Source organism: Stegodyphus dumicola, chromosome X1 (assembly GCF_044657685.1).
Source record: "Stegodyphus dumicola isolate Sdum_Otavi_A_Nest chromosome X1, ASM4465768v1".
NCBI lineage: Eukaryota > Metazoa > Arthropoda > Arachnida > Araneae > Eresidae > Stegodyphus > Stegodyphus dumicola.
Window position 1 is genome coordinate 32,681,143 of NC_140780.1, and position 23,652 is coordinate 32,704,794.

At 29.4% G+C, this 23,652-nt stretch overlaps 1 protein-coding gene across 4 annotated transcripts in view; it reads left to right on the plus strand.

The window, feature by feature from the left end:
* The window catches only part of LOC118193674 (ankyrin repeat and BTB/POZ domain-containing protein 1-like), a 120,053-nt gene that overhangs the window by 39,556 nt on the left and 56,845 nt on the right, over positions 1 to 23,652 (plus strand). For all 4 annotated transcript variants that reach the window (XM_035364795.2, XM_035364794.2, XM_035364797.2 and 1 more), the window contains one exon: positions 20,861 to 21,017. In XM_035364795.2, coding sequence (XP_035220686.1) covers positions 20,861 to 21,017 — 157 coding nt within the window. The remainder of the gene's footprint in view (positions 1 to 20,860; positions 21,018 to 23,652) is intronic.

Below are 23,652 nucleotides of genomic sequence, written 5' to 3' on the forward strand. Positions count from 1 at the left end.
TTCTTGTGATTCCCTTGCCCTCCTATGTTTCAGATAATATTTCCCATGTTTCCTCTCCACTTGATAAATCTCATATTTTTAAAAATAATTTTGCTTATGAATCTCTTATATTTTTAAAAATAATTTTGCTTACCCCTTAAACAATATATGACAATGCTTTAGTATCCTTTTCTCCTCTACATAAGCCCATAAATCTGATTTAATAAGGTGCTTTATTGTGGAAAATTTCTGATCCATATAATTTTCCCTTTTATTATTTATGACTAAATGAACCTTCTCCTCCTGGAATTTTTTAAAAATTTTAATCGAGAGATAAAAATTATAATTTGAGATGAATTCAAATATATTTTCTATTAAATTAATTTTATTCTAAAGAAATATTTGCTGAAATAAAAATAATTGGTAGTTAAAAAATTGTAATAGTCTTACTAGTTAAGCTTTCACAGTAACTAGTAAGACTATTACAATTTTTTAACATTACATGATGTGGTTTAATTAACCCTAGTATAATCACGTAGCATTTTGGTTAATTTTATTAATTCTAAAATATACTTATGAAATTAAACAAGCAAACCAACTTACCTAGACATTAGATTACTCGTCCTCATTTCTTAGACCTGGTCCCATAGCCTATCAGCAAACTCACTGTAGCAGAGATAAGTTACTTCACCATGCATGAGAATAAATAAAGACATAACATACCTGATGTGAGTTTAGGGCGGAAGTGAAGTTTTATGGGATATGTACAAAAGTATATATCAGTGATGCCATATATGGGCTAAAAACATATTGAAAGCTAACATTTACCTTTTTTTATATATATAATGATATTCTAAGATAAGGAAATGTAGAGAAACATGAACACTTTTACATGTGACTCATTTTTCACTCCTGGCCCACCAGCGGCCGAGCAGTAAAATCGCTGAACACTGGTAGTTCGGTCCGATGTTCGAATCCCGCGAATGGGCTGGCTGCTTGGGCGTTTGTGTAACATGTATACGAGCCAGTTTCCCTTAGAAAGTCCTCCATGAAGGCATCCCCCCTTAGGCAGATAGCCCTCGTGTGCTTTGCCGTATTCTCAATAGGCCACCATTTTTCACTACTGCTATGTACAACAAATTTTTAAATTGGGAATTTTTGTACAGGAGCACAAAGTCAATAATAAGGTTAACTATGCTATGCAATTTAAAAACATTAATTGTGCATAATTTGTATATTAAATCTTTTGTCCTTGATAAAACTTTTAAAATTTATATTCTGTAAACATATGAAATCTTCAAATATTCTGGGCAATTACAATAGTATTTATCATTTAGAAAATGCTATATAAAACTGATTAATATTCCTTTACAAATGATTAAATTGTTAAAATTTATTAGTGCATTTTGTAAAGAAAGATATATCTAAGCCATTACATGACTGTAATATGATTATGTTTATTAACAATTATTTACCATCAGCTTTTGGGCTGATAGCAAATAACACGTCAAAAACTCCAGCATGCAGGTAGTTTATATACAGTATAAAAAAATAAATTATTGTTGTTATAGTTTTAAATAGTGCTGTTTATAGTCATTAAGAATACTTTTTTAAATATTAAAATTTTAAAAAAATTTGTCATTTTCAAAAAATGTTGGTAAATTTTTAAATAATTTTCATATATGGAAAGATTAATACAAAATTATTATTTTAAAAGATCACCAATAATGAAATTATAATATGAAAATAACATTTAAAATTTAGGTGATGGAGGAATTAAAATAATGATTTATTGTGTGACTAGAATGATCACATTTAAGAAATAGGCTTGAACCACAAAATAAGTTAGTTTTGACTTTAGTTAGACATCCTAATCCCTGGACCATGGTGTTATTCCCTATAAATGAGTTAAGTTTTGTGAATGTAAATCTTCATATTTAATTTATACCAGCAGAGTCATTATTTCGGCCCTTGTTTGCACTTCAAATCCAGCTGTCTTTTCAGATATTGCTGGTTTTTTGGTTTCTGCATGAGAATTCACATTTTATATCACATATCTACTTTCTTTATGCAATGAATCGTTAATATATATGGGGTTACTAAAATCTGTGGTAAGCTTCAGTTCCCCATAACCTTTCTAGAACTGTGGATGTAGCAAATTTAAGACTCACTGAAAAGTGGAAGTGGATTTTAGAACTGGCCACAACTATTTGCAAAAATATCTTCATAATATGGGTCTGGTGAACTCATTATTGTGCCCGTTATGTTGCCTGGCTGACATGACTTGCAATTGCAACTTCCCTGACCTTAATGATGTTGCAGGCAGTAATTTTTCATTTCATTTTACTTCTCTCAAGACTTGATTGGACTGGCCAATAGAGACAATGGCTGAAAAGCTGAGCTTTGATGCAAGTTCCCCTCCAAAAAAGAAACTAATATCAGAGTTTGGCCTTGACAGACCTGGATTAAAAAAATAGGATTTTTGAATAAGTGGTTATAAAACCTGAAGAAGAACTTATTAATTTATAGAATTGAGGGGGATCTAATGAAACTTTAATAATATTTTTACTGGAATAGTATTTTCCAAACGATTCAGGTTAATTCAGGGAATATTGGTAAGTAATTTTATTAATATGTCTTCACACTATCTAGGCTTGTTTCAAAATGTATGCAGTCTAACTTTTGAAATTTTGTTGAGGGGTCTTCCTATGTACATTATCATTTCCTTTCATTTCTGTATGTCATTTGCTTGTTATACAAGGAGCAAGGCATTTTTTAATATTGAAATGATTTTTTTATAAAATCTGGATTATCATTTTTAATCTGTGAAAGACTTAAATACGTAATCATGTCATAATAATCTAATATTTTGTTTAAAAGTTGAGTCTATGATTTTTATGAAATTTTAATTATAGAGAATTTTTATTGTTATTGGAAACTGATGAAGATATGTCTGAAATGTAAATGTTTAAGAAGTGACATGGTATGATAATCTGTGATTAACAAGAAAAAGTTGCAGACTCCTCCCTTTCTATACAGGTGCTCACTGCCATTAGAAGGTGGCGTTCATCCAAAGATTTAAGAAAAGTTAAAATTTAGGAGAAGGAAGAATGGAGTGGTCCAGCAGTAGGATGTCTGACTTGAGTGAGAAATTCTCATATATATTCTTAGAAACAGTTTCTGTATTTTAAATTGCAATTTAATCTATTAATTTTTTTATTTATATATATACACACATCTAGCCTTTGATTTACACGTTACTCATTTTACATGATTTCAGTTTTACACAGTTTAAAAAAGTTGAAGTCATTTTTGAATCTCATTTTCTTTGGTAACAGTGGTGGCAACAACAAGAATGGGGTTTCCCCATGTTGTAAAAGGGGAATCCTCATAGTATGTATATGTATTTCACAACAGTAAAACTATTTCATTCATGTGAACTAGTGCAGTATCTTACATCATTTTTATCTACATATTTGAATGTTTAATCATAGTTTTCAACATTTATATTTTTTGTGTCATTTTTATAATTTATGTAATTTTTTTAAGGTTTTATAATGCCAAAAGATTTGGAAAAAAAAATCAAATAAAAAGAAAAGTTATTTCTTTAGAAACAAAAATTAAAATATTAAATCGTCTACATAACAGAGAAAGAGTAACAGATGTTGCTAAATTTTATTCCATGAGTGAAGCCACAATAAGGACTATTAGAAAAAATGAAGCCTCTATTGGAAAAAGTGTAGCAGCTGGAACTTCCAGCAGTAAAAGCATAATTTGATATGTAAGAGATAATACAGTGGAAAATATGAAAAAGGCATTAGTGATATGAATAGAAGGCCAGAATTAAAAACGGGTTCCTACTGATACTAATGCTGTTACAAATAAGGCTTTTAAAGATTTATAAAGCACTTAAGAATCTGTCACCGTTGACTTCGTCAGATGAAAAAAAGGTATCTTTTTCCACATGTCATGTTTGGTTTGAGAGATTCAAGCAAAGACATCCTTTACATAATCTAAGATTGAAAGGAGAAAGTGCATCTGCTGATTCGGATGCTGCACAATATCCGGCAAAATTTGCTGAAATCATTACTGCCAACTCCTACACTTCTGATGAGATCTTCAATGCTGACGAGTCTGGGTTGTTCTGGAAAAAAGCGCTTGAAAGAACTTACTTAGCTAAAGCTTACAAATCTGCTAATGGTCATAAGGTAGCAAAAGGTTGTATAACAGTTCTTTTCTTTTGCAGTGCTTCAGGCGATTATATAATGAAACCATTGGTTATTAACAAATCAAAAACACCACGCTCAATTAAAAGAATAAGCATAAATAACCTTCCTGTATATTGGATGAATAATAAGAAAACATGGTTCACTGCCATAGCTTTTAATGAATTGTTTCATAACATGTTTGTTCCAGATGTCAGAAATTATTTTAGTAAAGAGGGATTGCCTTTTAAGGTTCTTCTATCAATTGATAATGCACATGGTTATCGTCAAGATTTACAACACGAAAATGTAGAAGTTGTTTTTTTACCAAGGAATACAACTTCCTTATAAGAGCCGTTAGATCAAGGAATAATTTTGACTTGAATATTATTGAAAGCAACATGGTCGTATGCTGCTAATGGTGAGAATGATAGATTAGCATTAGAGCATGAATACTCTCAGATCACTAAATTGGCCCAGACTATAGGAGGAGAAGATTTTGAGGATTTAACTTAGGCTGATATTGAAGAAATAATGGCTGATGAAGAACTAACTGAATATGAGTTAGTTAACAGGATTTATGAAACAAATAAACATGATGAAGACAATTATTCTGATGAAGAGCAATCTGAACCAGTTGTGGTCACAGCAAGAGTCATCAGCATAGGACTTGAACTGGGAAGAAAATTAGGTAATCATTTTTTACAATATGACACAAATGTTGAACGAGCTCTCCGAGTCCAATGGGAGCTTAGTAAATGCTTATATGAGGAAGTTTACAAAGATTTATGAAAAAAAAAAAAAAAACCTAGACAATATTTAATTACGGATTTCACTACAAAATCTTGTCGAGCTGAGATCTTCCCTAATTCGTTGACCATTGAAGCAGAATCTTATCAAGAATGCTCAAGTGATGACAGTGGTTAAATTTATAATATTTTTTTAATGATCTTGTATTTTCCTAATGCAAAATAAATTAAATATGCACTTCTATTACCTACATATATTTGTTATTTTACGAATGAAGTATAACTTCATGTATTTTAAGATGTCGTTTGTTTTATGTAAATAAATAACTAAATTAACCACATTTAGTATGTTTCTCGTTTGACATAGCAAAATCCAAGATTTTGATTTACTTGGTTTTGTGCAGATCCTATCTTTCATGTAAATCGTGTGAGAGCTGTATATATAAAAGGTATATATATAATTTATTAGAAGATAAAATTAGTATGCACGCTAAAAAGTTGCTAAAATACTGTGGTTCCGTGAAAACTTTAACATAAGCAAATTTAATAGCAATGAATTGTGTTAAAAGAGAAAAATACAACATTTGATTATTTACAAGTAAAAATTAACAATAATGGTAAGCTATAATTTATGATATAGTAGTTGAAATTTTGAATCTCATACACTATTTGTATTGTGCAGCTGGGGCAACAGGAATGAGACAAATTTTGGAATATAAAGTGATACGTTTATTTTAGCATCCATCTCACAAGCATTCCTCCTGTATCTTGAGGGAGAAGCCCTATTTATAGATATTTGTGCATATTTTTTTGTAGAACTATAATAATTAAATCCTCCCACAGTGGCAATAAAGAGACATTCAAAAGGTGTCTTGGTTGGGGTACGTCTTGCATAAGACCAAATTTTTTCTGTTTTTCTTTTTATTAAGTTGAGAAGTATGACAATGTTCAACAAAATTTCCAATATCTTCACTAATATGAGGCCAATAATATTGAGGGGTGATTAAGTTAAGCATAATATGGAATCCTGGGTGACTAAAATTTTCATGGGTTTTGCTCAATTTTAATCTTAGAGATTTAGGTACTACAATTTTATAAAAATTCTTTTTCTTAATTACCATCATATCATTTATCTCTTGGTAATTTCTTCCACAGACATTATCAGTTTTTTGTTGTTGGATTATTTCATTTCTATCAAGTAAATGTACACAATGTTGGGGATGCTATGAAACAGGATGTCTAGATAGCATGTCAGCTTCAATATTTGTAGAGCACTTTTGATATTTTACTTCATAATTGAACATACTTAGTTTGAGTGACCAATGGAAAAGTCGACCTTTTAAATGTTTAACATTTTTTAGCCAAACGAGGGCCGCATGGTTCAGTATGTATAACAAACTTTTGTCCATGAAGATAGTAATAGAATTTGTCTAGGGCATCTACTATGGCCAAACATTCTAACTACATAATCGTATAATTTTTCTCATAATTTCTTAAAGTTTGGGAATGATATGCTACAAGGTGAAGGACATCATTTTCAACTGGTTGTTTCAAAACAACTCCAAGAGCAGTTTGAGAAACCTCAGCAAAATAGGACATGGCCTACTAGAATCATACAATTGTAAAACAGGTTTGGAAATCAGTATTCTTTTCAATTCATTGAAAGCTTTTTGACATTGGTCATCCCATTCCCACTTGACATCTTTTTTCAACAGTTTATTTAATGGAGCTCTAATAGTCGCATAATTCGGAATGAATCTATGATAGACAATCACACATCCCAAAACTCTTTGTAACTCTTTTGTGTTACTGGGGTTTTTAAGTTTCTTAATAACTTCTATATTATGATTATCGGGAATTATTCTACTATTTTTTATTTCATAGCCAAGAAATGTGATTTGATCTCTGGTGAACACACATTTGTTTCGATTCAATTTAATATGCTAAAATACTGTAAATGTATAATGTATACTCAGATAAAATTTTTAAATGTTCTAAATGTTCCTTCTCAGAGGAAGAGGAAACAATTATATCATCAAAGTAACCGCAAGTGAAATTAATTTTATTTTTTGTTATTATTCATCTAATTGTTCTGTTAAAAATTGCAGGAGTATTTTCGAAACCTAAAGGGAGTCTTAACCATTCGAATAAGCCAAAATTCGTGCAAAAAGCTAATTTCTCATTATCTGCAGGGTGAATAGGGATATGCCAGAAACCAGATCTCAAATCAGTTGTAGTTGTGTTTACTTAATTTGTCTAACAAAGTGTCAATGCGAGGAAGGGGATTTGCATCCGTTTTAGCCAGGGAATTCAATTTTGAGTAATCTATACATAATCTAGTTTTCTTACCTTCCTCACGTTTAAGTACTAAAGTCACGAGTGACGAATATGGGCTACAACTTTCTTTAATTATACCTGCTTGTAATAATTGGTCGATTTGGGTCTTAATTTCCTCTTCTTCCATAGGGGATGTTCTATAAGGTCTTAATGATACAGGCCCAGGCAGCATGCATTCGTAAATTGCACGAGAAAAATACGTGCAATTTACGAATGGCCTTTCGTATAAAAAACGTTCAAGTTGAACGTAAAAATATCATAAAAAGTGTCCAGTGGCAATTACTATTTATTTACGTATATTTTTACGTTATACTATACGTAAATTTTACGTAAAATTTAGGTATATTTACGTGAGAAACTGCTGTTCATTCGCAACTTTTACATATAATATACGTAAATTTCAGGGATTTACGTGTATTTTTAGTAAACATTTACGTATATTTATCGCATATACGTAAATCTCAATTTTTTGCTTCACATATGCGTATATATTTAGTAAAATTTTACGTAAATTTCTCCGATTTTTTGCTGTATGTAAACGTATATATTAGGTAAAAATTAAGGTAGATATTCCCCGTATTTTACGGTACAAAAACGTATATATTTGATAGAAATTAACGTATATATTTCTTGTATTTTACGGTACAAAACGTATATATTTGATAGTAATTGACCTAAATCTTCCCTATGTTTTCTTTGCATATGCGAATGACTGGTAAAACTTTAATCCGATGTCTTCTCCACTTTACTGTGTATAAATGCAATTTTTTGGTAAACTGGAGATTTATGCAATTTTTTGGTAAAAAAATTGCATAAATCTCCAGTTACCTTTTCACTGCATTTTTTGTAAAATGTACTTATTTTAATCTCATATTTTTTTATATAAATCTATGCAAAAACTTTCTGCATGCTATGATTAAAAGGTAAAATGTCATTTTTATATCAAATTCTTACATATCTGCCTTTTAGTTATGTACAGCAATATGGAATATATATAACTGAAAAATTTAAATGCACTAGTAAATGAAAAAAAAAAAATTCTATTCAAAAATTACATAACACTTAAAGGCTGAAAATCACTTTTAATATTTCATTTCAAAGCGACTACAAAATATGCAATAAATTTCGTAAACATCAATTCTATGTTTTAAATCAATTAATGCGATCATTCATTTACATTTTTGTTTACTAAATTCATTTCATAAATTTAAATTTAGTAAACAACTGTAGTAAACAGTTGTTTACTAAATTCATTATTACTAAATAACACTAAATAAATTATTTGCTTTTCCGAAGGACATTTTCTTATGCCATTTAAATGAACGATAATATTAATTGATTTAAAACATAGAACTCAGGTTTACGAAATTTATTGCATATTTTGTAGTCACTTTGAAATGAAATATTAAAAGTGATTTTCAGCCTTTAAGTGTTATGTAATTTTTGAATAGAAATAAATTTTTTGCATTTAAATTTTCCAGTTATATATATTCCATATTGCTGTACATACCTAAAAGGTGGATATGTAAAAATTTGATATCAAATTAACATTTTATCTTTTAATCATAATATGCAGAACATTTTTGCACAGATTTATATAAAAAATATGAGATTAAATTAAGCACATTTTAGGAAAAATGCAGTAAATAGGTAACTGGAGATTTATGCAAATTTTTTACCAAAAATGTGCACTTTACACAGTAAAGAGGAGAAGATATCGGACTAAATTTTTACCAAAGTCATTCGCATATGCAAAGAAAACATAGGGAAGATTTAGGTCAATTGTTACCAAATATATAAGTCTTTGTACCATAAAATACGGGGAATACCTACGTTAATTTCTATCTAAAGTACAATATAGTTAATTACCAAATTCAGTAAACATCATACATTTAGATTATTTGAATGAGTGTGCTAAATTTTAAAATTGTTAAATATAGACCAGGAAATTATAGAAAACGTACCTTTTCCAATAGTTACGAAGTTGACTTATTTTCCTTGAAGATGAATGTTTAATGTCACAAATATTGCATTCATATCTTCAGATAGTACACAAATATATACATATTTATTTATTAAAATTAAGTTTATCCAAAACATGTTAAAGAAAATATTAATTTGCATGTAAGTTAATCGAGTAACTTCTGTTTTAATTACAGACATAATTATGATATGTAAAAATTTTACATTTATCAGTCAATCTTGCAATGTATTGTAATCTATTATTATTGTCTTTCTCAGTTTAAAATCTTATAAATATATTAGATCAGTACTAAAAGTTCACCTCTCCAAAAGAAATGCTTTATCGAAACATTTTTAAAAAGTTCCCTTTTACAATGTAACTGTTAATTTCATAAATACGTTCATAAAATTATGCAAATTCAAAATTACCTAAATATGTTCTTTATTTTATCTTATATACCAGATAAAATTTTAAAAAGTTAATTTGTTTAGAAATATTGAATTTTTTAATATTTATCTCATGTGACTTTTTCTATAACATCATTATAAATGTACATGTTGATGTGGAAATACCAATTATTTTTTTTCATCAAATAGCTTTATGGTATTAAATGATTTAAAAGCAGGCAACTGGACAAAAGAAAGCAATTAGAAGTTGGCTAATTTTTGATTAATTTGGTGTCAAATGCTGTGCATTTTAGATTATGCTCATATGATGACAATGAGTTATTTAAATTATAAAATTATTATGAACATATCCCACATAAATTAACAAGTATAAAATTTCAAGTTGTTTGAAGTATTATGAACTGTAATACTTTCAAAAGAAATACACATGAAATTAATTTAAGAATTAGCTTTATTTTCCAGGTATTCGAAAACTGCAATTACTGTTAAACAATAAAACTAACATTAAATCTGAAGAGCATAATTTTTTTTCAATAATAAAATTCAACATAAATTATTTCAGCTTCGCCACATTTGTTCTATAGTTCGCTGTCTTTAATATCCTGCTCGATTTTTGTAAAAGTGAATTCTTTGTCACGTAATGTTTTGAAAACAGCTCCTAAACAAGAAAAAGAAAAATTTGTAATAATTTCACACTTCACATGTTTTCAGTTTTTAAATATAATTGAAGTATTAAAAGATGCATATAAAATGCACTGAGTATTTCATATTTAAAAATTTACATTTCAGTAATTAAAAATTTAAGTTCATACTATCACACAGTAAACTTCAATTATATACCTTACACAATGCCTATAATCTCAAGTAAAAAATACCTAAAGATCTGTTTAGAACTGCAAAGTTAAGAAAGTCTTTAATGGCTATGCTTGTATTTAAGTACATGAGAAAAAACTTAATTTTGTATTAATTATATTGCATTAGCCTTTCCAATTTTACTCCTACATATAGTAAAGAATATTCGCTTTCTTACAGATATCTTTTTCTTAAATAAAGAGTAAGCAGAAAACTAATCACAGCACTATATACATATATAACAGAATACTTCATAAACATATACATGTCATTAACATATGTATATGCATTGACAGCCTATTTTACACATTTCAATAAACCAATACACAATTAAAAGTATTATCAGTAAATTCCTCCAAAATCAGAACACAAATCTTTAGTTATGATAACAATGGCATCTCAGTTTGCAATATAAAATATTTCAAGTCTACATTCATGTGCATTCTAAGCAAAAAGAAAGCTGAATAACAATAAAATTATAAATACCATAAAAAAGTTAAAAGCCACGTAGAATGATAGCAAGACTAAATGAAGTCTTCCTTCAAAAATCAATTTAAATTCAAAATTTTTCCTTCCTATTTAACATCTCAAAATAGGGTTACTGCTTTCACTAACTAAATTTCCTGTCTTGGCAAAATAAAAATTGTCACTTCTGTTGCAGGAAATATTTGCTGCAAACTTTATATGCAAATAATCCAGTGAAAAAAATTTTAATTGTGGCTTGAATATTTTCTTTATTAAATAAATGAAAAATTCCCATGTAATATTAATTTATGATCCACATGAAGCTCTTTACCTCTACCATATCATGCAGCTATTTTAAAATATATACTCTCATTTAAAAGCCACAGAATATTTTTACCAATTTTAATATGGTATAAATCATTATTAAATATTCTAAAAACAGCCCAAAAATTTCTGAATTTGATATTAATAAAAATTAATTAATTAAATAATTCTACGTAATTGTTAATGTATGCATTTGCTTGCACATACTTAAAATGAATTATACACACAAAAACTTAACATATTAACTTTAATAAATTCTTAATTAGCAGGATGACTCAATTAAGGCAAAATATGAAAGAAATCTACCTGATGGAATAGTTGTAAAAGATATATTTAAAAAAAGCTAATACCTTACACATGGCAGAAATTGAGTAAACTGTATGCAGGTGGATTATTTATTAGGAATAAAAGTTAGATCAAAGTACCAGTTCCGGAAGGCTTTAACCATTTGGGTGCAAAGAAGCATCTCAATTTAAAAAAGAATAAAAGCTAATTGAATTTTATAACTTTTTCAATCTAGTACAAATATTAGACACATAAACAACACTAAATGCCATTATTTACTTGCATATTTTCCTTCTTTGTGTACTTTACTCCTTAATTTTTCAGGATATGATTTAGAAACAGAGTTATGGTAAAAATGTGTACTGGTAAAAAAAATATTGCTGAAACTGATAAGTCCTTTGAATTATATACTATAGTGCAAAGAGGGATGGAATATGTGACTAAATATGATAAATCAGATTACAATAACATTAAACAAATAACATGAAAAACTGAAAAACGAAATTTTATTTGAAATTTAACTCACGGAAAGACAGACAGTATTTCCAACTTATTTTTACCAGATAGTTCAATTTTATGTCCTAAGGCCATTCGTGGTAATTAAATCAATTACGATGCAATCACACGCTCACTCAAAAATATAGAAAAGGCAAAATCAAGGGTTAAATTCATCAATTCTAATGAGAATGCACTAGCAAAGTAAAGCACTGTGGTTTTACATAATTTCTGAGTAAGCTATTCGTACGAATTGAAATAATTCCTGCATTTAAACTTGTATTCCAAATTAAGATTTAACTTGAAATTAATGTACATAATTACTGAGAGAATTAGGGTAGTTTAACATGAGATAAGATCACTTGGGGTCACGTGATATGAAATGGCGAATCAGAATGTTGTACCATGAAAGCATAGTAAATTCTTAAATTAATCTCTTTTTACAAATACAAATTAATGTCTTTCTACAAATTTATTGTCTTTATTTATTATCATTTTACAAAATTTTAAACGATATTAAAATGTTTATGCCTTTAAAATAAAAATTTCTTAGAACTAACATTTGTTAACATTTTTTATGTGTATACTGTATGTTGTCGCCAATAAAGTCTGCTTGGCAAGATTTGCGTCGGCGAAACGGAAAAGTACCCTGATATTTTGAATTTTTTTTATAATTTTCATAAATTTACTATTTTAGGGAGGCTCGGTAGCACAGTGGCTAGTGCATCATGCAGCAGCACCAGAGGTCTGGCGTTTGATTCCCAGGCTGGGCAAGGTTGAAACAGCCTTTCATCCCTTAAGTGGGTCGATCAAATTAGTACCAAGTTCCATTGGGGACTTAATACTGGGGGGCCTGCAACAAGCTGACTTATGCACAAACACTACAGAGCTCACCATCTAGAAAGTAGATATCAAGGCCATAGCTCTCTAAGGGCTGTTTGTGCCATCCAGTTTAGTTTTAAGTTTTACTATTTTAGTAACATAAAAACACATCTGTAACATTTTTGGTTTAGGTTTATTTGATTACTGCAAAGCACAATAGGGCTATCTGCCTAAGGTGAGGAATGTCTTCATGAAGGACTTTCTAAGGGAAACTGGCTCGTATACATGTTACACATGGGGAAAACCATGGAAACGTCTATGCAGCCAGACCGTTCGCGGGATTCGAACATCGAACCGAACTACCAGTGTTCAGCGACTTTACCGCTGGGCTGTTGGCGAGCCTTCTATTACACAGGACCTGTGTGTGCAGGATCACTTTCGAAATTAAGAGAGTTGTATTTAAAATCAGTGCTAAACTAAAGCTGCTTTCTTGCCTAATTTTATACTATTGAAAATACCGGTAATTGTCAAAATTATTCATATTCAATATGTGTAAGATTATTAATGAGCTGCCAAACTGCAGTTAATCATCTAATATACTACATTCAACGTTATTATTTTTCTTTTTGAATGTCAGGTTTTCATTATTTCTGCCAATATATCTGTAACAGGACATAAAGATTGAGTTAATGTGGAATAGAAAATTACCTTGCAACATATCCAATACGACTTAGTGGCAGTACTTCATTCTCTAGCAAAAACATTTTAAATTATTATACTTAAACAAAAAATTCATATTTGTTACAGCAAAACATCATTAACACAATAAACCAGAGTTGAATGCGAATATAGTTTAATTAGATTCTTGAAAACTAGTTTATTACTTTCAATTTAATTTAAAAATAATAAAAAATAAGGTACGTATTATGACTACCTAGATATCTCGCCTAAATTGGCAATCCTTGTAGGTTATACAGGTTAACCCTAACATAGTTATAGAGAGTATTAATCCCACACTAGGGACTCTTAACATTTTGTGGGAACAGTTTGAAAAGTGAAACGGATATTTATAGTGAACCAACGCAAAACAAAAACAATAGTCCTTTAGGGACAAAGCCCCTTTGGACTAATAAATAAATTAACTGCTTTTAGCTATTTTTTCTTCTTGTAAAAAATCGACATACAGAATATTTTTAGAAAATAACAGTACTTTAAGCATGCATTTTCCACATATTTAACACAATAATTCATTCTAGCTCTGTTGCAATACTGGCAAAGGTACTCCTCTGTTATTAGGACGGGATTCAGAAATGTACAATGAAACCTCGAGATACGAGGAAAGTATGAGCAAAATACGAGCATTCACTCGAGTAATGAGCAATGAGCCAGGCTGTCGGTATGGGTGGCGCCATTTTCCTATCCGGCTCAACTCGGGGAATCCCCTTGTCAGATCACTCAGTGTTCTTTTATATACGTGTTTGTGCACTTGTAAGTTAATTGTTTTGACATTTTACGTGAAAATAATTATTTCAAGATGCCTCACAAGAAGATTGTTGCCTCAGATAGTGCTGCAAAGAAAAATAAGGAGGCCATGGCCGTCGATATCAAGAAAGAAATCATAGATAAACATAAGCATGGTGAGGGAATTGGCGAAGACTTGCGGCCTTTCAACATCGAAAATCTACACTTTTCTGAAGAAGCAGGAAGAAATTAAGAAACTTGATTTAGCCAAAGGAATGCTGGAACGAATTAAACTCGTATCTCGGGGTTCCACTGTAGATATGTAAGCATGTGTATATGAATGTATGCATATGAGTATACACATACATACATAAAGAATATACACATGCACACATGAGCACCTACATTTAAAAATGCATGCATATAGACACACATTTCTGAATCTGGTCCTGATAACAGAAGAATACCTACATGAATCATAGGATTTACATTAATTAGTTATTAGAATTCTTAAATGCAGAGAATTTCATCTTCACTATCCGAAAATTCAGTTTTATTTCCAGCTGAAACTATATCAGGACAATCTCATTTAGAATTAGAATTCTTAAATGCAGAGAATTTCATCTTCACTATCCGAAAATTCAGTTTTATTTCCAGCTGAAACTATATCAGGACAATCTCATTTATATTACTTCCCTCTAACAACTGAACATTTTTAAAACCCTTTCTATTCCATGGAAAACTAATGCTACATTAAACATATATTTTCTAAATCTGAAAATTTTCAGTTAGCTTAGAAACTGTAATCATTCTTAAAAAGGTTTGATTTATGCAGATGTTAGATCAATAAAATTACTTTCCTGTGAAAAAGTAATATGGCGTTGAACAACATGATTTTACACATCAAGATATACTGAGTGAAAATTCCTGAAATGTTTTATTTCTTGGTATCTCACTATGCAAGAATTGTATAAATAAGACTACCTTCCTTTTTTAAAAAAAAATGTTTAGCAAATACTATGAAGAAAACTGGCTACATTATTTACAGTTCATAATTAATAGAAAATAAATCATTTCTTAGCTTATCAGAATTTATTTTTATCACATTCATAAACAGTACTAATTTAAACAAACATACCATTATGATTTCAATAACTATGAAATAGAAAAATCCAAATCTGCGTTTTTGATGGTCTAGTAGATTGGACGTCTCGTTTACTACAATTCAGCAGGGTGCCGACTCCCCAGACTGTAATATATATATAATTTACAAGGGAAAAAGCAACAAAAATATAAACAATTTCTTGGTTATATATAAGCATTTCTGCACATTTACAATTTTCATTTTTTTAACTATCTAGTTATATCAAAATACATGATTTAGTAAAATATAATTCAAATAATTTAAGGTATTTTAGATCAAATACTAACTTTTCAATTAATTTTTTCATGCAAGTCTAATAATCAACATAACTATCAAGTTTTGACTTCGAAAATTATGTTTAGAGAAACCTGAAGCTGCAGTAAATAGTAATAAATTTATTCAAAACTGAAAGTAAAGCATTCTTACTTTATTTTCTTTCTTTAACTATGGCAGATCTTTTAAAACAACAAAATCAAACAAACAAAAAAGAAATGCATTGATGAAAGGACTTAGGACTTGCTTATTATTCATGAAAGGATATATTTCAGTAATTACAAGTACATGAAAATTCAGTATATATAAAATAAAATGAACAAAGATTTGGAACAAAGTACCTGTGTTTCTATCGCATAAAATTTCCTGTTTTAATAGCACAATATCTTTGAGTTAAAGATTATATATTAAAGCAAATTTATAAAACTAAATTCAAAAATAAGAAATTAAATTATTTTTAGGGAAAACACTAAGCAAATAAAAAATTTTGAATTTCATAAATAAATGAAAGTGGCATAAAATAGATAATATTTCCAGAACAGCTTTCTGAACAATTAGTCATGTTAATATTGCCTTTTTTTTCCCCATTAAAAGCTATTTCCTGCTTAATTACAGTATGCTTTAAGATAAATATTAAAACGTATGAGTAAAAATAATATAACTCTAAAAAGGTGAGACACATACAAACAGGAGTGACACAAACAGTAAGAAACAGACTAATGCAAAATTTTTTCAATTTATTGATTTGGTATTCTATGTCATTAACAGTACCAAATCCTGAAAATGAATCATTAGGCACGTACATAAAAGAACAACACGTGGAAAATCACATTTCCTACACAGACACTATTTATAAAATTTTATATAGGTGAAGAAAGTACGAGTATTAAACACTGAAAATATAAAATATTCACTTACTTTCTTCAAATAATTAGTAACATCGATGGATTTAGTCACAAATGCCAATCCACGAACAAACAGTATTCTTTGCGAATTTAACATTCTTTTCGACCGCCATCGCTGACTTCACAAATATCCCGCCACAACCGGAAGTAGAAAGTGCCTGCTTTGCCATTGGTCAGTGAACAAGAATTGCAACGCTTTTTTTTTTCTTTATAATTAAACATATTAAGAAAGCCTCTAAATTAGCATATGAAATAAACTTACTTTTGCATCATATAAATTTATATTCACAGCATCTCTGTATTAAGGTAATAATTCAATTTTTCTACGAAAAATACAAATGTCTGTGTATGCGCATGCTCAGTGTATAATCGTAAATCCGGTCAATTTTTATAATAAGTTAGCGTACAATTAACTATGTAAATTTTGAGTTCATTTAACTGGACCCTTGTACTTATTCTGTAGATCTCCATATTAAGAATGTCTTTAACTGTTTCAGGAAAAATATAAAATATAATATAATTATTTATTTATATTATTTATTTTTTCCTCATATAAAAATTATTAAAATCGCTATATCATTTTTCCCGTACATTAAACAAAATTAAAAAATGTTAGCCTCATGTGATTTTTATAACAAAGATTAAAGGAACTGAAATATATGCAAAATATCAGGATTTAGCTTGCAATTTCGTAGAGTTATTATTATTATTATTAAATAAAAATATTAGCATATCTTTGATTATAATTAATGATCCTTTGGTCTACATTAAACTATTGTTCAAGAAGTTAAACATTTTCAAGCATCTTCTGCTCTATTTATTATTCTATTCCTCGACATGAAAAATTTGCTAGTCTTATTCCAATTTAATTGCCCACATTTGCTAAATAAAATAAGGCGAGTATTGTACCAAACTCAGTAAGTACACAAATTTAATATACAGCTTATTCCAGTTAAATGGGTAATAGGATTTTCATAAAAGAAATTAAATTGTGTAAATTAATGTAAGTGTTGATATGAATAAAAATAACAAATTTGATATAAGAAAATAAATAAGTTAATTTGAAGATCTTTAAATTAAGAAAATATATTTTTTTTTGCAAAAATGCACGTAAAGATTTAGCTCACATGTTAAAATTTATAGAAAAATTTTAGCCTAATATATGAATGCCCCTTTTTTCATGTTCGTAGAAAAGGAAAACAAAGTGAAATGCCAAAAATGCACTAAATATTTTGAATTAATAAACTTCATTTTCAATCTTTTTAGACTTTGTATAATATCCGTAAAAGTGACGAATGAAATATACCATAAAGGCAGTAGTTTTTTTCAGAACATTCGGATTCATATAATATGCGTAAAAGTGACGAATAAAATATACCATTATGGCGGTAGTTTTTTTTAGTACATTCAGATTCGTATAATTTTCGTAAAAATAACGTGTGGAAAATAACGATAAAGAGTCAACAGTAACTTCAGCCTTTCTCATTCGTATAAATTTCGTAAAAGTAACATGCAAAAAATACCATACCCTTATTTCACCAAAATTATACGTATATTTTTGGAGACGTGCTGCCTGGTGGCAAATCAGAAGTTAAATTAATTCGTTGAGGTTCAATATTAATTTTTCCTACATCATAGTTATTTTTAGAAAACACAGATGAATAATCATTTAACAATTTCTTTAAGTTATACTCTTTTTTTTTATCAACATTATTAAAAACAGCATTTTTCACATAAATGTCAGACTGAGAAACCAATTCCTTTGGATTTGTAGTCAGAGATTTACAGATTGGAAAATTTCTTACATTATCATCATTATTAACACATTTATAAACATTTGTTGCACCACCTTGAAGTTGGAGGTGTAAAGATATGGGTCGGCTGTCAACATGGCAGTCATCATTAAGCACGATATATTTCTATTTAATTTTAAAATTAGTACAATCAATGTTCAACTCAAATAATTTGCATTCATTAAGTCCTAAAATTACATAATTCAAATTATTATCAAGAACAAACAAGGTAATTTCGTTACTAATCTGTCCAATTTTCATTTGTATGCAACATATTTTGTTGAAGATTATTTGTCCCTTAGTTTGGGTTATTGAAAATGATCTAACTCTTTGTACTTTTAAATGTAATTGGCTAGCTGTTTTGGAAGAAATTTTTGATATGGTGGCACCACTGTCTACAACACACTCTAGATGTTTCTTGTTAGACAAATATCCTGACACCTTTAATAGTCAAATACTGTAAGGGGTTTCTGGGCTTGGTTCTGTTGCAAGGGGTGTAACATTAGGTGTAGCATTAAGTGTATCAGATCTCTCCTCTCTGAAAGGACAAACCTGAAACCAGTGAAAAGCATTTGGGATTCCGTTCCGAGTGCAAAGTCTACAGGGACTGGGTGGCAATGGCAATCTATTTTGAGAACTGTAATTATGATGGCTTGTAAATCTTGGACCACTGAACCGATTATAAAAATTACTTGGTCTCTGAAAACGTTGGAAATTGTTGGGTCTAAGAGAATCTTGTCTCATAGGTGTTTCATAGCTTGAAGCTTAAATTCTACCTCTATTAAATAGATTGCAATCTTGGAGGCTGTCCCCAATCAGAGTACCAAATCTGTGAGAGGCACTTTTGATTTGTTGATTTTTGCGAATCTTAATAGGCTTATGGATCTGAGTAAGCCAAGAGATGGGGTCAGAGGGTGCATTGATCGTCATTAAGGATTTTAATTCTATAGGAAGGCCATCCATCAGACCCTCCAAGATCATTTCATAAGTTAGATTTAATGTTTTACCAATGTCTAATTTTTTTGCAAAAATATTGCATTATGTCCCTTTATTATTGTACTTGAAATTGGCAAAATCACTAAATGTAGTTAAAGTGGAGTCGAAAAATTTTTCTTTAAAATTTGGACTAATTCCACATATTTAATAATTTGATGGCAGTTTTTTGACATATAAGCTAAGTGCATTACCTCTTAAATATTGAGATACATTATTAAGCTTCATCATTTCATCTTTATCTAAATGAATTTTGTTAAAGTACTCAAGCCATGAATTTATATCCATATCATTCTGTGCATCAAAGGGAATTATATTTGTTTCCGGTTCAGCGCTAGCTGCCCTTAATGAATTGTCAGGATCAGAGATATTTTCATTAGCCATTATTCCCTTAGTAATACTTTCATAAATAAAACTAAATCAAAATAATACTCTTTAAATTTTTCCAAAGCAATATTAAAACCAAAATATATCCCTTAAATACCAAATTTAATATACAGTTATACCAAAATAATACTTTTTAAAATTTTAAAAATAAAAATGCAATTATTAAATCTAATTATAATTCAATAGTAATAATATCATTTGCGTTGAATAATCTTTTTACTAATTGCTTCTGTTTGACTTATTGTGACGAGAATATGAGTGATGAAATCGGCACGAAAATACACATATTTGTGCACTCTTGATGAGATTTCTGTAAAACACAATCAATCACCACACAAGCACACACAGCTCTTGAGAGCAACACTGAACGGCGCAGACGTAGGGGAAGATTCCCATCCTCATAAGTAGGTCAACGGTAAGAGCAAATTTGATGAATGACAAACTTTCGATGTAGACACAGATCACGCATCACAGGGGGCAGAAGGATTATTCTCTGGACGAAAAAAAAATCTGCAGAATACGAGAACATACAGGTAACAGATGGATAATTCTCTTGAAGCGAGAATGCCTAGAGAAAAATGTAGGAACATAGATATGTGTGTGTCATGGTGCTCATCCAATCAGCGATATTAATTGAAATCACGAGTTGACGCTATCTTCTCATCAGGAGTGTTCTCAAGGACTTTGTGTAATATGACATATTTATGAGTTTGGCTATTTGGCAGGTGCCAACAGGTTAATATAATTTATAATAAAGAAAAGATTTCGCCAAAATTTAGGAACAGGGATGCAATTTAGGTAGAGAATCGCCAACACATTATTAAGCAATATGATTAGAATTTAATTTAATCAATTGATTTAAAAATATCATTACATATATATATAATTTATGATATAGTAGTTGAAATGAAGAAAATACTCTTATTGTTCAAAAGTTTTGTTGCTGTATATAATAAGCTCATAACCTGATTTTTTTTTCATTGTAATGTTGGTTTAAAATTCCTTTTCTGCCCACTTCTAGAGCTCTAGAAACTGATGACTACTGTGACATGCATTTTGTGGTGCAGAAAGTACAGCTGTTTGCCCATCGTTGCATCTTAGCTGCTCGTTCTGAATTCTTCAAGAATGCATTTGATGAGGAATGGAGGAACCTGACAAGCATACGTTTTACTGAATATGTATGCTTTATTTGTATATAAATGGGAAAACAATCAATAAATCCCCCTTCCTAGTAATATCTATGTTGAGAAGTTTTAAGTGAATACAATTTCTTTTAATACCTGTTTAACTTTAGGCATTTTTCTGGAATTTTAGAAATGACTGATTAATTTTTGGAAGTAGTTTGTTTTTAATAAAATTCTATGTAAGAAAAGCTTGAACTTAAGAATACATGCATTATCTCCTAATAAGGAGAAGCTGTCTTTAATTAGGGAATAATTCACCTTATGTACTTTTTTTAAAATTTTTTTCCTATTCATAAACAGCTTGAAAGCAATTAATTTCAACTTATAGATCTTGACATTTTTAGAATAAAACAATAATACATTTTATTTGTTACAAGTGTATTATATTATTAAAAAAATCATAAGTTATTATTAATTTTAATGGGAAAGAAATTTGTGTATGGATTTTGCATTCAAACATTTCATTTGGCTTGCAAGATTATTAAATTTTATTATATTTTTACATGTTAAGTTTTAGCTTTTGTTAGAAGTGCTATTATTTTTCCTGAGTAACTCGTAAGTTTAATTGTCACCATATTAAGTTTGTATGTTGTTGTACAGTATAAAAATGGTATCAGAAGGACAAAATCTTATTCACATGTTCTGAAAAGTTAAATTTTTTGTCTTCATTCATTAATAAATCAAGGTAATTGTCATGGGTTATATTAAAATTAATACTAGGTGTTAATTTTAGCAATAGTTTATTATAATATGGTGAGTTTCTAATCCAAAATGTGTATACATAAGAATACATTTCATCCATTATTAAAGCAAGTAAAATTATATATCCAAGTTTTGTTTGTTTGTATCAAATAACTTTAATTCTTTAGGTATTAGATTTTGAGTTTAAATAACTAAGACTTTTATTTAAGTGACCATTAGCAGGTTACTTTAATATGATATTTTTTATACTCAGTGCATTTAGTCAATTTTAAATGTTCTAATTAAAATTCTGTTAAAAATATCTTGAATCTCAATGAGAAATTTAGTTTTCCTATATTCTATTTGGTACTTACGTATTATCGCAACCAGGTTGGCGCGATTTGTAAGTTTGAGTAAAAAAGTATGAATAGAAAGAAAATGTACATTAATTAATTACAGATAATTTTTAATACATTTTTTTATATTATTTTGTTTTAAAATATAAAATAGCAATTAAACCCTTCCGGTTTCAAATTTGAATAAGTTGCAGAATTATTTTTTCGGCGGAAATCTTTTGGCTATTGCTTTTAGCACTGATTGAAAACCGTCTTCGCCATTAACAGCTTGAGCTTCGCGTCATATAAATTCGATAAGGTATGAGTCAAGATGATGACGGGCTGTTCCTATCTGTTTTTTGTTGCCCATTTGGCTGAGCCCCACATGCGCTCTACATGTTGTGTGTGAATGCCCATGTTGGGATCCACAAAGTTGTATTTGTGATTAACAGTTCCATGCAGAAATCCAGCATTTTCGAACTCACTTGTATTGTATCCTTTCCAGCAATCTGAATAAATGATGCTTCCTTCTTTCATATTTTTGCAAATTTTTTACATGAGGGTAACGGCGCTACTGTTAGGTACAGTAACCAAAAAAGTCTCTTTCTTTTCTCGGCAAATTCCACCGAAAACCCATTGCTGTGGTAGTACACGCCCAGTGTTATTTATAATAATTTCTTTACGAAAAACTACGTATAACACGTAGGGTCGCCAAATTTGGCGATTTATGCGAATTTTGGCCTGGTTGCGTTAATACGTAAGTACCTTCTATTTAGTATTAACAAAAGGTGATAAAATACAAATTCATATAGCAAAATACATTTATTTTATGCAGTGCATATCCCTACATGCAGTGCATCTAAAAGGTTTAGAACTGTCGTTTTCTACTTTCTGATTATCTGCAGTCCTGCTGAAAAGTCACTAAATAGTATTTTTGTGGCAAATCATTATATCACAAAAACAGTTATGTATGAAGCTACCTTGTTAGCAAAAAGTGTTTTTATTGAAACCAAGTATCCGTATAGTTATATGTCTTTTTTTGGTTTTGCTTATGATTTTGAGACAAAATGGCAAACATCTTCTCAAGCTGGATTATATGAATTACAGTTACAGAAACTTCAATTTCAGAAATTTTGAGTAAAGACCATGCTTGTAACTTTTTTGATTAGAAGGGGATAGTTCCCAAGGAATCTTTTCCTAAAGGATAGATGATGGCCTTCTTATTTTAAAAAGATATAACGCACATGCTTCTGAAGAAAATTACATTAGGCCTGAAAATATCTTACTCAAATAACACATTTCCGCTGCATGAGAATGCAGTGCCATGTAATTATATTCATGCTGGGCAGTTTTAGCGAAGAAATATGCTTTAATTCTAAGCCATCTCTTGTTCCCCAGATTTGCCACTTGCAGATTACTTTCTCTTCCTTAAAGTGGAATGCTACCTCATTGTTTTATTAACATTAAATGATTCAAAAAATAATCATCAGATATTTAAGCAATACATCAAAGATAAGTTCTTTTAGAGAATTAAATAGTTGTTTAAATATACCAAGTGTTAAATAGATTTAAAGAGGTATATATTGAAGGTTAAAAGGTAAGCATGCTGCCTT